The sequence below is a fragment of the Myodes glareolus genome, chromosome 5 (genome assembly GCF_982192425.1).
Source record: "Myodes glareolus chromosome 5, mMyoGla1.1, whole genome shotgun sequence".
In the NCBI taxonomy this organism is placed as follows: Eukaryota; Metazoa; Chordata; class Mammalia; order Rodentia; family Cricetidae; genus Myodes; species Myodes glareolus.
In genome coordinates, this window is record NC_142030.1 from 83,430,785 (window position 1) to 83,449,577 (window position 18,793).

Consider the following 18,793-nt stretch of genomic DNA (forward strand, 5'->3'; position numbering starts at 1 on the left):
TTACACAACATCAGAAAAATAATTTAATTATTTTAAATTAATATTTAAATTATTTAAATTAATAATTTAAGCATAGACATTTTAAATTTGTCAATTACTTAAGGTCAAAATTGTTATTGAATATATGTTTTTATATTTCAATCAAGAATTTTTAGTGACATTGGAATAGAAATCACTTAATTTAATAGAGTTTTCAGTATCGTGTGATGAAATTATTTTAGCATTTCTGGGGGATTTTATTTACGTAGTTAGATATTTATTAGAGGTATCATAATAGTCTTTTGTAAAACATTATCTACAAATTTTAATATTTAAATATTAGCAATATTATGTTCATTTTAAAGAGCAAAATATACAATAGACATATTTAAAGTATATTTAATATTAACCACACATATTAGTACAAAATAACTTATAGATATAACACACCAAAGTTTGCATACACACATCAACTGCAATGTTTGTAATCCAGCAGATGTACCAAGGTGTGTGCGGACTGATTGTTCCTACTAGCAATTAGTTTTTTCTCATTCTAAATAGGCCAAACATGTTATAGATAAGTACAAATAGAATCTATAACCTGTGAGACAAACACCGTTCTGCTCATCGTTCAACTATTTTTCTGTTGCAAAAAAAATACATGAACCCAAAGATAAAATATACTCTGTTACATTAGAACACTGTAATATTAAGTATGATTTCCAAAAGAGAAAATAACTTAAGACACAATAAATCAAAATGCCAGGCCTCACATTCCACTGCCAAGACTCCTGCCACAGCATTCCAAATCCCACACTAAAAAACTATGCAGAGACATGAGGGAAGTAACGGGGAATGACAATATCTTCAACAAAATTTCTGTTCTGAAGAAAACAGACCTGAGTCTACTTATATGCCAATGATCTGAAGGGAAAATGGGTGTTTGACAACCATGGCATGAAGGCAAAATCCTTGTGATTTGGCTTTTGACAGCATTTGAGAAAATGTCAGAGTTACCATAAATTTCAAGGTCAAATTGTACACAGGCTTTCTTGTTTTGTCTGCAAGACTAACAAAGATTCTATTTCACTTCTGTAGTTAACTTTTTATGCATTATGATGAGCATACTTTACATTAGCCAAATATTGCTTAAACTGTTTTATAATGCAGTTTTCCATAAAACTGAAATAAAACAAAATAGTAAGAGGACTGCTATAAATGATCTTACCAAGTGAAGATAAGGCATAGGAATGTAGATATCAAAATCAAAACTTGATTAAACATTGCAGACTGTGTTCGCTGAATGGCTCTATGAAGATCATTCTAGGATAATAGAAAAACATATTTTAAGTTTTGATTAATACTAAATATACATGAGTTCAAATTTCATCCTCTGTACATATAATATGTATATTTAAGTGAATTTAGCAATATATTATCATTTTACATGGATCTAGACAGAAGTTACAATAGATTTCATATTAGAAAGACAGACTATGGGAAGACCAATAGAACACTAAATTTCAGGTCACATTCTTTGCAAAAAAGAGATCACAAGTTCCATTTATTACTCCCAGACATACCCAGTCCACTATGATGATGCAGGCAGACTGTTCTCTTAGTAAACAAAGACCTATTAAAGGGAAATTGTGAGTTCACAACCAGGTTGAACTGTATAGTCCTAAAGACTCATGTGCTTTAACACTTGTGCTCAGAAGGTGGCACCATTTAGGAGGATTGTGTGGTGAGGCCCTACTGTAAACATTGGGATTTTAATGTCTGGTTCCACTTTCTACCGACTGTCTTGCTTCCTGACTTCAAAACAAGATGTGACCCAGCATGCAAGGCAGTTACTGAAATACCTTTCCCGTGGCCATGCAATACCTTCCATACTGTGTCGCACTGGAGTCTTTGGAACAGTAAACCAAGTGAATCTTTCTTTCCTTAAATTGCTTTCCATCAGATATTGGACATAGCAAAGTGCCTTATTCTGGACACACATTAGCGTTTGAATAAAGATCGGCAAATTAATGAATCTCTAACAACTTGCTTGTAAGTGCTGAAAACAGTGGTGAACACTTTCAGGTCATAGGTATAAGTGACTCCTTCCAAAGAGCGTCAACCTTCGACGGATGTGGAGGAACACTAAGGCACAGCTGGGAAGTGTTCACGTCTTTCTCCATCTCAGCTTTCTGAGTTACATCTGCCACTCAGCTCAACATAACTGAATCTAAGAGAATGATCACAAATGAGGAGGTACTCGTTCTGAAAGGGCCTGACAAAACCCCACATTTTTATGAAACTTGAAGTAGTAGAAAAAAGCATTCCTAAGTAATTTAAAAGCTAAGGCTTATGAACCATGAGGCACATATACATGAGCAGTTGGCCTTAAAACTGAAGGATGCTCCTATTGGGAGACACTGTTCAAACCTTTGGACCTGTGTAAACAGCGGTTAGGTGCTGAATTGATGAATTCAAAAGGCCTGAACCATTGTCTTTTCAAAACCGAAGCCTTGAATACCTAGGGAATGCAAGCATTTTCACAGATTTTCATTCTTATTAGAATATAGCAAAAAACATTTACCTTATATTAACTATAATTATGTAATCTATAGAGTACATTAAGCACTTAGCAGTAGCTTACCACTACACATTTAAATAAAACTTTTGGAGACAGTTAATTATGGTAAAAGTTTTAAATAAAAACATTTAAAATTTTAATAACCTTCAAATTGGATAAATTTTGTAGGTTATATAAATTTATAGAGGTAGATGAAACTGCAAAGGAATAGACTAAAGGCCAAATAATCTTTTTCTATTGAAGCAGTAAAATCAAGTAAGAAATAGTAGACGCTAAAAATATTTTTATTTTTTTACTTTGATTTTATTACTTACAATCATATTTTCCAATGCATGTTTGGCAAGCCAACAGTTTAGAAAAACTGGAACGAATAGATTCCTTAAGGTAGGCCAGAATATCTGTAAAATAAACAAAAACTAAATCTTTACCTCGCAGAAAGAAATTATATCGAGAATATGAAAAAGAAACATCAGATAGAATAAAGGTTAAGAAAAAAGAAAGGATTTCAACAGTGTCAAATAGTTTAATATCAATACTACTAAATGGTGTTTCACTCATTGCTTAAATCTTTCCTAGGGAAACTAGCAGAGAGGCATAAAACAGGAGGCTTCAACCTGTGTCAGACATAACCATGCTGAATCTATTATTAAATATTATAATGTGCTTTTACTTTGCTGTTCCTCTACCTGAGGAGATAAAGAGGTAAAAGAAGAGTCTTTTTTTTAACATATCACTGTCTTCAGGTTCAACCACATCAAATGATGGTGAGAAGCTGCATTCATTTGTAATGATATCTAGTTAGCTTGTCATTTATTCTATTCCTGCTCTCTCTGTAGCTAAGTCACTCAAATTAGACTATAAAAAGTAAGGAGCAACTCCAGATAATATCTACTCACTTTTCATTTGCTTCACATAAGGTCCAACCAGTCATAATTCCACTAATAATTGTCATATCAAAATGATATTGGAACCTAATTTTATGAACAACATAATGAAGATTATTTATATTTGGGACCGAATAGAACAGAGTGACTGTAGTATAGGATTGTTGCAGGAGAAAATTCAGAACTTTGAGGATCACTTGATCATTTGGTTCTCATTCACTGTCCTACTAATGAAAGACTGAACTGTATAAATTCTATAAATAAACTAGAACTTAGCGTGATTTCAGTATGAGAATTCTGGTAAATATTTCATACTATTAGTTTCTATTTTTACAATTCATATATATATATGTGTGTGTGTGTGTAATTTTGAAGATCCTTAAACAATATTGACATCTATTCACATGAGAACTCTACATACACTATATAATTCTTTAAAAGGTTTCATTTTGCTACTGTACTGAAACTTACTAGATTTCATTTAACTATGCAACTTAGTCGATCAAACTTTCTTCTTTTTAAGGAGCCAGATTCTATTCAAAAGTGTGAATCCATGTCTCATGTTATACTATGTAGAAGTATTTATACTTATTAAATTTATTAAACTCTAATGACAAATAACTCTTTAAGATTCTTAGACTTACTGAGATAATGAATGGGACCGCATTGATTATTTCCAAGATGAATGGGATTCGTAAAATCTGTTCCCAGATATTTCCCTACAAATAGACGTTAAATAAAAACAAATGTTAGAAAAGTACCAGGACTCAGAATTCTCTAGTAATACCAATGCTTTATTAGCAGAAGAGTGGATCTGTATATGAATGAAACAATAACTTATGAATTAATTTTATGCAGAATTATGCTATTTGGTTTTGTAATGTTAGAACTAAATTAAATATCCAAAGTAGAACAGGTAGAGTGTATGTAAAATTTGACCCCTATAATACATTCTAAAATGCGTTACTAGTAGGTAAAGTACATTAGTAGGACCTTAATATGAACTGTCACAATTTGTTTCCACTATCATAAATTTACAAGTTCATTGTGATGCAGCTTAAGTTTTTTGTTAATCATGCTCATTTTTCAATTCAACTGGTATATTTTTTTAAGTCCAATTAAACGTAAAGAACCATTTAATCATGGATATTCTAATCTACCAATATACACTATGAAATTAATCAAGATTGAATACATAATTTTCAAGCCCAGTGAATTGTGAATATATGGTGACTCTTTAAAATTTCAAGGGAAACTATGAGAATATTAAAACAGTTACAGAGATCTCGCTGTTATAGAATCATTTGTCATAACACAGATGACATGCCCATAAAGTTGGTCTTGATACTTAAAGTTTGAGTAAGGTCTTAATGTGCCTGCATGTACTAAAAGCTGGATTCTCTGTGAAGAAACTTAATGGTGGCTAAGAGTTTAAAGACCCTCGTAAGGGGATGTCGATTTGAAGGGGATCAATATTGTATTTGTGGGATACCTGGGAGTTCTATTCAGGGCAGATATTCACAATCAGAGCAACCCTGGCATGTGAATATCCCGCAATTCCCATATCATCTTTTACATTCTGCAGGGCACACTTCTTTACTGTACTGTAAACCAATATACAGGCGTTGGAGATGCCAAATCCATCAAGGTACCTCACAGAGGCCTTTCAGATTTCAGAGCTGCACCTCTTCCTTTGTCACCAAGCCACACTGACCAATACAATACCTAACAACAAATCCTCAGAATGGCCTCAAAAATTTTAATGTATGAAGCAATCCACACATTGGGAAAAAGAAATCTGGATTGCACACGTTTTCCAATCATCATGTAACATAGATATAAATGAGATGTTTTCAGTATTCCTTGAGGTTGCAGCAACTCAGTATACTGCAGTTCTAGATCATCTCTTTCCTGTATGTGAAGATGTTAACAGTGTCTGCCACATTAGCTCACAGCCTCCCTCATCTATAGCCAATGTGGTAGAGGAGGAAGCATGTGGGGGATGGGAACTCGCAGAGATCTTTGCTGCAAAGAAACATTAGGCATGAAATGATGCCTTTCTCATCAACTCAAGCTAAGTGAAGAGGACTCGAAAGAAATCACGTAGCTTCATGCAGAATTGAAACTATATTTAGTCCATGCCTAACACATGTAGGAAAATAAGGAAAGGAAAAAATGAGAGCTAGCCTAAGAATGAGCCATAGTCCCTCCAATTATGATATATATGAATATATGTGTACAATATATTATATATGTATATACACATAAATAAATACACTTCTTTGTAATATGATATGGAAAATAAGGAAGGGAAACTGCTCTCTTTTTAAGTGTTTTTTCCTCAAAAGGTGTGTGTTTAGGTGACATGGGAATGGAACAGATGGGAATGTCAGGAGCCAGACGTCCTTATCAGACACTGAGAAGCTAGCCTGAGGCACTGCATAGGGGTCTTCAGCAAAAAGCCCAAGAAAGGCCACAGAAGCTCACACAGAGAAGGAGGAGGAGATTGCACTAGTCTGTCCAAACGATGTCACACCAGACTGCTGTAGAAATACTGATCACTTTAACTCTTGGTTTTCTTCTGCACTGGGTTTCCAAGTCACTTAGCAACAAAATGGGGGAAAATGGAAGTGGGAGAGAGCACCATGATGTGGGTGGTCTCAAAGAGAACAATCCACACTCTGCTTTCAGGAAAATCAACAACTATGCATCAATTGCTCAAATCATCCATTAGCATAGACCAGCAGTAAGATGCAAGGATTTGGAGAAGTGTAGGATTGTAAATGGATACTGCTTTTTGTTTCTCAGCACCCCAGAGACAAATAATTACAAAAAAAAACTATATTAATCACAACACTGGCCTCTTAGCTCAGGCATCTCATCAAGTAACACTTGCATCTTAAATTAACTCATTTCGATTAATCTACATATCACCACGAGACTGTAACCTACTAGTAAGTTTACATTCTCTTTCCCCTTCAATAGCTACAAGGCATATGCCCGACCCTGTCTTCTTTCTACCTACATTCAGTTAAGTTTCCTTGCCTACCTCCATTTTGCCCTGCCAAAAGGCAAAGCAACTCCTTTATTAATGAATGGTATTAAAACATGTTCACAGCATGCAGAGGGAAATCCCACATCATTTCCACTTTTCTATCTCAATAAAAAAGAAGGTTTTATCTTCAACATAGTGAAATTACACATAACAAAACAGGTACCAAGAAAGAATTACAGTTAAAATATTTATTTATGAGTCTGAAGTTTAATATCTAATTTATCTTTTATCGTAACTAAGAAAAACTATAACTCCCTTCAACTCCATCAAAGACTCGCAGAAAGTACATTGTAAGCAACATCCAAAACTCTAAAATTGACAGAAAAATTTGGCTGTTTGGACAGTCACCCAAAGTTTTTCTATAACATTGAAGCATCCTTCTTCAGACAACTGACCCATAGTCTCTTGCAGACATTTCCATGAAACAAAATTAGAGACACTGTTTGGCCTATATTGACAGTTTGTCAGTCACTTTCTTTTGTGTCCTGCAGAATGTCTGGCAGACTCTTTCATGAAGCAAAATCCCTGTAAAACTGTCTCACTTTCTTTAGGCAAGTTCATCAGTCATTTTTAAGGGTCTTGTATGTTCCATTCATACAGCATACTGTCAAGCATCACAGGCAAGAGCATTTTCTTGCCCAAATGGTGAGCAAACTCCATAAGGAGCTTCTTCAATGCCCATCATCCTCTTGAAGTAGATCAGTGCTGCCAGAAGCAGATATGTCTCACTGTTGAGACAAGCCTAAATTCTCAAACCTTTTAAAGGCCATATTCTGTAGGTCTTTCAAGTGTTGAAGATAATCTATCTAACTGAAATATGTCTTTGTTTTAAATGACTCTCTATTAGTCTGTAATTTTAATTATATATTATATTTTGAATGACTTGTATAAACATAATGCCTTAAACAAGAGTAAAAATATACATATAACAAAATTGATCTTAAATTTATATCAAAAAACCATAAGTTCATAAACAATCATTTCAGGAATTTGAGTACTGTCTACTCCAAACAGCTTCCTGCTGTTTTTTAGATGACTTATTTTTAAGGTTCATGAAGACCCCTTTGGGGTTCTTGTTCCATCAAACCACATTAGACTGGAAGGAATCCATAGCAGACTCTCTTTTCCAAAATAATTTATCTTGTTACTCAAAGTTTGAAGTCAAGATACCTTTAAAATACATTGGTTAGCTTAGCTTATCGGCCCATAAAATGAAATCTCTCTCTGCAGTTAGTTCATTCATGGTCAAAAAAAATATAGAAAACAAAATAATATACATACTTCAATCTCTTTGAGTATTTTCCATATTTAGTTGGCTTTTCTATTTTATTATGTTTTAATATTTATTTTATTATCTTTAGTCCTTTAATTGATGACTGTTTATACTCTTTCTTCTCTCTAAATCCCATATACATTTTTTATACAACACTATGACCCATTTAGAGTGTTTTTAATTGACTTGTCTTTATTGCATATACATAATCCTTCCCTTACTAGGAGTACTTCTTAAAATAATAAGCAACATGGCCACGGTGGCCCTGGATGCTGGCTTTGTCTGTCTTGGTCTTTTAATATGGCATTGGTATATTTACCTCCAGTTCTGTGATCCATGCTCATTTCCCCAGCTCCAGGGACACAGTTTATCTATGTCACCTTTTAGTACCTTGTGGCACTCTGCTCACAAAACCCATTTAAGTGCAGGATCTCTCAAAAGAGCAAGAGCCACCATCTCTAATAAAACAATGAGCTTTTTGCAACAAATCCTGTGTCAGGAAGCATTCTCTTACAGTAGATGCACCTCTGCTCACTGCAAGCAAACAGCCTATCTGGAAAAAAAAATGTGGCTACAAAGAAACTCCACTTGACTCTCACTTTTGTGAGTCTACAAGCCCCCCCCCCTTTTTAAAGCTTTCTTATGCTTTATGTGAATATTCTTGTCAAATGTTTGGGCCCCATTTGCAGATGGACATTGTTTTTTGGTTTCCCAGCTGCCCCAATCCAAATAATTACAGAAAATTATATTAGTTACAACATTGTTTGGATTCCTAACACAGGCTTCTGGTGTGGGGCAATGGTCTGTATTCTGTCAATTATATTTTAAATAAATGCTGATTGGCCAACAGTCAGACAGGAAGTATAGGTGGGACAAGACAGGGAGTAGAGGTGGGTTAATGAGAACAGAAAAATTCTGGGAAGAAGGGAGCTTGGTCGGCAGTCCTGGCCCTACCACAGAAGAAGGAAGATGTGACTGCCTTGCTAAATAAGGTACTGAATCGTGGCTAACATGGATAAGAATAATGGGTTAATGTAACTTATAAGAGTTAATTAGAAGCCTGCCTGAGCTAGTAGACCAAACAATTTATAACTAATGTAGACCTCTGTGTGATTTCTTTGGGAATTAACAACTGTGGGGATCAGGCGGGACAGAAACTCAGACAATTTAGTAACACTTATATCCTAAATTAACTCATTTCTATTAATCTATCACCATAGATTGTGATTGTGAGGTTGTGGCCTATTGGTAAGGTTCTGGTATCTTTCTCCTTTGAAAACTAAGTGGTGCCTGTCTGAGTCTGCCTTCTTTCTACATGTATTCAGTTTAGTTTTCCCACATAGCTCTATTCTGCCCTGCCACAGGCAGAAGCAGATTCTTTATTAACCAATAATAATAAAACATGTTTACAGCATATAGTGGAGATATCCACATCATAGGATGACCAGATTTTCCTACTGACACTGATGCAGACTTCTCCAATAATTCAGTTTAACTGAGTTTACTAATATTAAGTTATATTTTTATGTTACAGGGTAACATTTTTTTTCTATTGGTATGTAAATGATTACTATTCATTTTCCCAGTTTCTGGGACACATTGAAAAAGTTCAGTTCATCATGATGACTCCTGATGTTTATCTCAGTTTTACATATGATATTTTAAACAACATTTTTTTGAACCATTAAAGATGCATTAAGACTGACAACTTAAATCTGATTTGACTGGTTTCATTTCTGAATTATCTTTCACCTTAGGGCACAGAGTTATTTCTAAATTCTTAGGTTCTTGTCAACTAGAAAATGAAATCCAAGCTCACAGTAATATTGCATAAAGATTCACAGATTTAACTCTGGCTACTAGTTTAGTCTGTAGTTAGAAGGAGCCGTGCTCCATTCTAAAATCACCCACAGATTCATCCATATTAAATTTTACAGTTCCCTGGATCTGCCAAGCTCTTTATACTTCTGAAACATCTTTCACATTTCTCCCTCTGGATGGTATGTCTCACTCCTACACAAGAGTTTGTAACATGGATTGTACTTATTTATGTACTTACTACTTACTAGGACTAAAGTAAATAGACAAATAAATACTCAACAATACAATTCCTCCTTTCTTTTAATATAATGGTTTATTTTCTAACTAAAATATATTCCTTGTTAATGATCTACATTGAAAACCCTTGAAAGAAGTTTATATTTGGAAACTACCCCGTGGGTAAGTAAACACAAGTCACTAAACAGAAAAACTAATTTAAACAGAAATTTTCTAGAAGAAATATTTCAAAATTGCCTATTTACTTGTCATTCTAAGGACTTTTAACTATGCTTTAGCTATAACTTATAATCAACAATAACCTGTGACTTCAAAACAGGTTGTTTATAATCCAGACCAAAATGCCGTCTTGGAAATTCTGACTAAGGTCAAATACTTAATCTACTATTCCTTATTGAGGTATTGAAATCATAAATGCAATATGTCTGAAAGCCAAATTTATGCCTTACTTCTCATTGAACTCTCTCCCAGTAACACAAATCAGGCATCCTTGAGAAACCTATTACATCATGTTTTCCCATTACATGACTGTAATGTATCAACAGGACATAAAGATTTGCAAACAAAACATGAAATTTTCTTACTTCATATTTTGATTTGTTTTTTGTCTCTCATCTAGCTAAACCTCCTAAATAGTATCTGTCCACCCTTGCTTACCCGAAAGGAATTTACCTACACAATCTGTAACTTTATTATATTACTAAACATGCATTGTTCATGTACCAATTGAGCATACTCTACTCACTTGAAAACTCTTCAACACTTCACACACTTTAACAAGAGAAAGTCCTATTCTAGTGTACAAAGCACTATCTCAGTTGGTGTGCATTGAGCTGTCTATCTTTTTTTTAAATTTAGCTTTAATTAAATGGAAGTGTGTATGTCAGCATGAAGGTATTTGCATTTGAATATGGGTGTCAAAGGAGAATAGAGGCATTAGATTTTTCTGGATTTGTAGTAACAGATTTTTGTGGACCACTTGACTTTGGTGATGGGAACAAAAATCATGATCTCGGGCAGAGCAGCCAGCATTCATAACTATCGTTCTATCTCTCTAGCCTTTTACCCATATTTTGAAAGTCATTCCAGTTCCTAAGTAATTTTGATTCATAAAATGTGGCATAGTGGGTGCCTTTGTATACAAGCCTTCACGTGGTCTTTCTTTCTGACTTCATTTTACATACTAAAGTGGTCCTAGGAATTTTATGGATTTTTTTTTCATTTCATTTTACTTTCCCTTTCTTGTATCAACCTGTCATAGTCACTCCAAGAAGGACATGGTTCAAACATAACATTTTGATGCATCTAGCACACAAGTGCAGGTTTTAATCATACACAGTGGTTTTACATAAACATAGTCAAGATGTTTTGATCTGTTTCTCACACAAATGCCACAAAGGATGATGTTTCTAAATAAAGACTGTGATTATATTATGCTGACCACACTATGGCTGATTCATTGTGTGTGTGTGTGTGTGTGTGTGTGTGTGTGTGTGTGTGTGTGTATAAATGTGTAATGCAGGAACTGAATAAACTTCCCACTGAGGACTAATTTTCATGCTCAAACTGTATAAAGGAAAAAATAAACACATATATCTGTAGTTACACTCTGTTTAATTCTTGGGTATCAAGTTATCTTCTGCACTGAGTGATGGATTTATAAATTATCTTCCCTAAAATAATTATTAAAAATAAATATAGAAAGAATCTGAGAGTTGCACTGGCCATTAAGAATTCTCAGTGGACATACATTATAAGAATTGACAGGACAAAATTAAATTATGATGAAAAGAGAAAGCATGCATTGAAGGAGTACCACTATGCCACAATATATAAACAATATCTAAAGACTAGCAAAGTGCCTTTCAAAATCATATCAAACACTTATTTCACTTAGAGAGAAACAAAAGCATTTGTTCCTTCTAAGAGATAGCTTACTACCAATTCTACATGTCTAATGCTAGGTTATTCTTATCTGAAGAGTTCAATAAAATGTAAATAAAACTCAATCCAACCATTTAAGTTACCATGGGTATGCCAGTACTTAAACTTTAGAAAATACATGATAGAAAATGTTCTAGATATTATCCCCAGAGAAAGCAGAAATGAATTTTAAAAAGCACTGTAAAAGTTGCAGAAATGTGGCAAGCTAGAGTTTCTAGAGTCGAACTTGAACCAAGGATTTATATATAAATATTTTATTATTTGTGTTTGTTTGTTTTTGAGATTTTATATTAATTATATTTCTTCATTTCCTTTCCTTTCTCCAAACCTCTCATATAGCCCCCCATTTTCCTTCAAATTCATGCCTTCTTTTTTTACTAGTTGTTGTTGAAAGTATGTAAGTCTTTATATATATTTAATTTATGTATTTCCTATTATAACCTTATAGATTCATAAAATGCTACTAATGAATGTATGTTTTCAGGAATGATTTTTTTGGCACTAGAAAACCAATTTGGGTGCTCTTTTCTGGAGAGAACCACCTCTTGCACTGCAAATTATTCTAAGTTACCTGTCTTTCCTTGTGCAGAGTTGAACCCTTGTGGGCTTTTTAATATTTAGTTGGGCTTCCTCCTTGTTCAGCTCATATAAAGATAGTCTCATTGATAGAAATTTACTGATATAGTTTCTGATGTTATTAGGATACAATCTCACAGCGAAGTCCCAGATCCTCTGCTTCATAGTCTTTTTTATCCCTCTTCTGTAAAAACACTACCTGAGCATTGAGTATGTGAGTTAAACAAGAATGTTTAGCTTAAATAATAAAATAATATGATAGTTTATCTTCTTTAAATAAATTTTATATAGCATGATGAAGCTTATGGCATTGAATGTATGACTAACAATGCATTCAAGTGCCAAGGCACGCTAAACAATCCAAAGGATATAGATATACTTAAAACCATCTAGAAAATACAAGTATTTTTTGTCAGATAGGTTATTATGTTGTCTTACTTCTCAGAATTAATACTTTTTAGAGTAATTATGGAACAAGTAATCACAGCCTTAACAAAAGCTTCTAGGTGTGATGAATTTTTATTTTTAGAGGTTTGGAAACCATGCTGATGTTTGTTTATGTTTCCCTTTGATTTAATGAATATGCATGTTTAAATAGAGTTCTATTTTAAAAGCTCATGGCCCTGAAACCTCAGTGGAACTCTGAAACACAGTCTGCTACAACAGAGAGGGGACGAATAAATGAGTGACCAGCCACCCAGCAGGTCACAGCATCCTTTAGGCCCTCCATACATGCGCAAAACCACTGAGTCCCACCCCCACCTGCCTCAGGTTCTCTAGCCAGCCAGCAGGAGAGTTTCTTGCAGGTATGTAGCTCCAACATTCCTACCACATCTACTGGACTGTGCAAGCCACAATCCCACTCTGCCACAAACACTCCTGCAACTACTCAGAGAGGACCAAAAGGATGGAATAAAAGAGATGACCAAAAGAGGAACTCTGAAGCACAAGCTGTGGGTGCACAGAATGGACCAATAGAGCTAACTAAGAGAGCAGGTGAAGAGAGACCTCAGCTGCTCCTTGAGACAGAGACAATGACAGTGCAGAGCTGACCAAAAACGGTCCCCAAAGACACAGACAGTCACTGCAAGTATTGGACCAAGAGGCAAAGACGCATCAGAAACCAATTGGAGGAAGAGATGGGTAGGTACCAATGCAAGAACTCATTCAATAATGTAAAAAGCAATGTGGTAAATTCAGAACCCAGTGGCCATAGAACAAGAAAAGTTGATCATCCCAACCCAGAAGAAGCAGGAAAAAAAAGGATTTTAAACATAACTTTATGAGGCTGATGAGAACTTTTGAAGAGAAAATGAAATGTCCCTTAAAGAACTAGAAGAAAAGAAGCACACAAAAAATGAAAGAAATCAATAAATCTCTCAAAGAAAACCAATAAAAAACAATCAAACAGGTAAAGAAAACAGTTCAAGATTTGATGACTGAAATAGAGGCAATAAAGAAAACACAAACTGAGAGAATTCTGGACATGGAAAAATCTGGGTAAATGAATGGGAACTAGAAAGACAAGCATAACCAACAGAATAGAAGAGATGAAAAAGGTAACCTCAGTGGTTGAAGATACTGAAGAACAAATAGATTCACTCTTCAAAGAAAACATTAAATCCATCTAATTCTTAACACAAAAATCAAGGAGATTTTTGACCCCATGAAAAGACCGAAACTAAAAATAGAAGAAGGAGAACTCTGGATAAAAACATATTCAACAAAATCAGAGAAGAAAACTTTCCCAACCTAAAGAAGGATATACCTATGAAAGTACAAGAAGCTTTCCAAAGACCAAATAGACTCGACAGAAAAGTAGCCTTGCCGTATAACAATAAAAAGCCAAAATATACAAGAATAAAGAAAGAATATTAAGAACTGCAAAGGAAAAAGGTCAAGTAACATACAAGCCAGACTTATTAGAAATACATCCAATTTCTCAATTGAAACCATAAAAACCAGAAGGTCCTGGACAGATGTGCTGCAAACACTAAGGGACCATGAATGTGAACCCAGAGTCCTATTAACAGCAAAGCTATCAATCAACATCTATGGAGAAAACAAGTTATTCTATGACAAAACTAGATTCAAACAATACCTACCCACAAAAACAGCCTTACAGAAAATACTAGAAGGAAGACTCCAACCCTACAAAGCCAACTGTACACACAAAACACAGACAAAAGATAACCACACACCAGCCAACACCAAAGAAGGGAAACACACAAACTCTACCACCTAAAACAACAGGAATTAACAATCACTGTTTATTACTATATCTTAATATCAATAGAATAAATTCACCTATAAAAAGGCTAAGAGAATAGATATGAAAGCAGGACTAGCCTTCTGCTGTATACAAGAAACACTATCAACCTCAGAGACAGACATCACATTAGAATAAAAAGTTGGAAAAAGATTTTCCAATCAAATGAACTTAGGAAACAAGCAGGTATAGCTATTCTAATATCTAACAAAATAGACTTCATATTGAAATCAATCAAAAGAGATGCAGAATAACACTTCATGTTCATAACAGAAGCAATCCATCAAGATGAAATCTCAATTCTGAACATATATGACCCAAATGAAAGAGCACCCACATATGTTAAAAAAAAAAAAGAAAAAAATCACATTCCTTGTTTTTCATCTGGCGATGGATGGAGATAGAGACAGAGACCGACACTGGAGCACTGAACTGAGCTCCCAAGGTCCAAATGAGGAGCAGAAGGAGGGAGAACATGAGCAAGGAAGTCAGGACCACAAGAGGGGTGCGTCCACCCACTGAGACGGTGGGACTGATCTAATGGGAGCTCACCAAGGCCAGCTGGACTGGGACTGATGGAGCATGTGATCAAACCAGACTCTCTGAATGTGGCTGTCAATGAGGGCTGACTGAGAAGCCAAGGACAATGGCACTGGGTTTTGATTCTACTATGTGGACTGGCTTTGTGGGAGCCTGATGTGTTTGGATGCTCACTTTCCTAGACCTGGATGGAAGGGGGAGGACCTTTGACTTCCCACAGGGCAGAGAACCCTGACTGCTCTTAGGACTGGAGAGGGAGGTGGAGGGAAAGAGTGGAAGGGAAATGGGAAGTGGGGAGGAGGTGGAAATTTTTAATAAATAAATAAATAAATAAATTTAAAAAAATTACTAAAGCTTAAATCACACATCAAACCTGAAACAGTAATAGTAGGAGACTTCAACACCCCACTCTTCCCAATGGACCGGTCAACCCGACAGAAACTTAACAGAGAAAGAAGAAAATTAACAGATGTCATGACCCAAATGGACTTAAGAGAAATATATAGAGCGTTCCACCAAAATGAAAAGAATATACCTTCTCAGCACCTCAAGGGACCTTCTCTAAAACTGACCACATACTAGGTAACAAAGCAAACCTCAACAGATACAAAAAATTGGAGTAACGCCCTGTATTTTATGAGAGCACCGTGGTTTAAAGATAGATTTGGTCTCCATGATGCATTGAACTTTTATAATTGTTAAAATTCAATTCATTCTCATTGCAAAATGTTTGATGTTGATGGTTTAAATGCTTGTTTAATACCATATTTTTAATATTAAATATACAAATACCAATATTTCTATAAAAATAAATTATGTATATAATATATTATATATAATATATTTCACATATATATATATAAGTTTAGTGTCTAGTCACATTGATATCTCAGTACTCTGGGTATCAAGCAATATTAAATATAAACAGAACTTACAATGGCAGTTATATACCGTTTTTGCAAGTCTATCTTCTAGTTTTAAAAATATTAGATTGTAGAAAAAAAGCACATTTATAAAACATTTATAGGCCATAAATTATTACCAATTATTTAATTTATTCATTGCAAAGAAGTTATGAAACACTGTAATGGCTAGGTCAAAAGTTCATGAATTTGACTAAATTTATGAGCGGAAAAGAAGATAATTAATAAAAATTAATTCTACTGTCCCAAATTTGTTTTTATATTTTCTATTTTCTTTGTAACTTTTTGGACGTCAACATCTATTTCTCTTCTAGCAAAGGCATTAAAGTTTATGGGGATTAGAAAGAAATTTTATATATCATCAAGCTTAGTCTGCTAAGACTTATAATGTTCTGCTATCATTTTCTCAATAATAAGATGTAATGAGTTATGAATGTCATCCGCATATAATTTCAATGGAAAATTATCCTGCATCTCCTTGTACATTTTAAATTTAAACTTCTTCAATCAGAGCTGGAAGTTCTTTTAGCAAGGAAGAAAAATAATTTTCATATCACCTGTAGTTGAAATTTGGAGGAAATATATTCATTTGGCTATGTTATGTTTCTTCAAATAAGCATGCACAAGTGAAAGAGACAAGCCTAATATATCAAAAGGATCCACATGCCTACTTAGTTAGATTTAAGTCTCTTAGGCTTCACATCCAACATTGATCACACACCTGAACATTAAATAACTTCAAAGACAATTCTCACATTTCTATTTTGCAGTTTATGTAATTGAAAATCGGGAGTCATCTGTTCATCAGGACAAACTTGCAGTGCACATTTACGGCAAGAAGACAGAGATTATTAAAAGTTTATCCCTCTATTAATACAGAATATCAACGGGATAGTATTTTCTAAGTAATGTAAATATATGCGTTTTCATTGCTCCTCATCTTCCATATTCTCTCATGAGAATGGAACTTTATCTCAGTTGGTGTCTAAATCCCAGTTTCTTTGTTTGGTTTTTCATTACCTTCCATAAAATTTCTCCTTCCATCATTCTTTATCCTGCCTATATTTTCTCTTTTCAAGCAATGTAGATAATCTCCATTATTAGAGTACTGTCTCTGAGTCATTTCTGCTAGCATGTTCCTGCCCCAGTAAAACAACATTCTGATTAAATGAATCTTATTGTCAATAGTGCTTCAGTAAGATGGCTTTCTGAAGGTGAGTGGAGAGTTCCCTGTCTCTTTCAGAAACTTCACGCATTTTTCATAGTTCACATACACTCATGCAATACTGATCCCCTTTAGACACTTCTAGTATCTTGGTTTTCACCTTTTTATACTGTTTGTATTTTAATGCTTGTTAATTTTTTTCATACATTTTTATTCATCATATTTCCCCCAAAGAAGTTGATACTATATTTAAGGTATTTTAGGTAAGATTAATGAAAATTTAAATAGAAATAGAAGAAACATTGAATTGGTAAGAACTACTTTATCAAAATTATGAAAAAAGTAGTTTAATCTTGAAAATTAGGAAATAAATTAGAGAGTAAACAACAGTTCTTCCAAAATGAGAACCTTGTAATCTTATACTGTTATGTGTGACAATAAGCGAAAGTAGTACTTTCTCCTTCCACTTCTATTCTGTCTTCCAATTTCTGTACATTCTCTAGAAAACCTACAAGGTGATCAGTTCCACACCTCAAGTGTTCGGCTCCTTCTTTGACGTTGATTCTTTGCATGAGATGTCCCTGACTCCTTTATCATTTCTGTAAAGATGAACATTGAGTACTAATGAATCTTGTAGATCTTAATCCTCACTCTCAGGTGTTTTCATATCATACATCTCTGTCCACCACTATGTCACAATCTCCAAATCCAGGTCTGTTCTACCTTCCTTGATTTTTTTTATTAGAGCTTCATTATTGTTTCCAGTCATCTCGATTCAGAAAACCTTTAGAATGGCACTTTAGTTTCCTTTTTTTTTAATTGATTCAAGTCAATCAGCTCATTATTTATTTATCTTCTGTCTTCATAACCTTTCACCAGCTATAACAACTTATTTGACTTTACCTAATTCTCACAAATGGTTCTTTTCATTAAGTCTGGTTTCCTGTTTCTTGGTTTGGTTTGGTTGGTTGGTTATTATTTTCTTTTACTTTCCTTTTTCTGTCTTTTTTTTTCATAACTTCATGAAACTCAGGCTACTTTTCAGACTTTCTATGTAGTTTAACTTAGCCTTGATTTCTGATTCCTCCTATTTTTGTCTTCAAACCTATAATTACAGTGGTGCATGATCATGCCCAGCTTCATCATTGATTTTTCTCTGCACACTGTATCATTTCTCACCAAAGACATAGACTGTGAGAAGTGTTTTATTTAGAGTTGTGTTACCCAGATGTTCAAAACAATTGCCAAACAAGGTATCCATATTTTACCCAAATGTAGTCATCTGCCATTCTTCCACTTCATATTGATATTCTCTTATAAAGTCCTTTGCTAATTTATCCATTCCAGTGCCCCTGTCTTTTTACATTGCCTTATTAAAACCATTGACATAGGAATCTGCTTATCACTGAAGTGCTTCTTTTAATCATAAGATACAGCCTTTCTTTTCCTGCACCCATCATATTCATTTATACTTGTCAAACACTGCTTCTTACTTTCTGATTGATTTTGTGCTTGTTTGCATAATGTCTCCCAACACCCCATCTTT

General features: G+C 34.3%; 1 protein-coding gene across 1 annotated transcript in view; it reads right to left on the reverse strand.

The window, feature by feature from the left end:
* Window positions 1-18,793, reverse strand: part of Kcnt2 (potassium sodium-activated channel subfamily T member 2) — a 411,713-nt gene that overhangs the window by 231,769 nt on the left and 161,151 nt on the right. The window contains exons 6-8 of the mRNA XM_048430982.3: window positions 4,089-4,163; window positions 2,875-2,958; window positions 1,208-1,302 (exon numbers count right to left, since the gene is read on the reverse strand). Of these exons, the coding sequence (XP_048286939.1) occupies window positions 1,208-1,302; window positions 2,875-2,958; window positions 4,089-4,163 (254 nt within the window). The remainder of the gene's footprint in view (window positions 1-1,207; window positions 1,303-2,874; window positions 2,959-4,088; window positions 4,164-18,793) is intronic.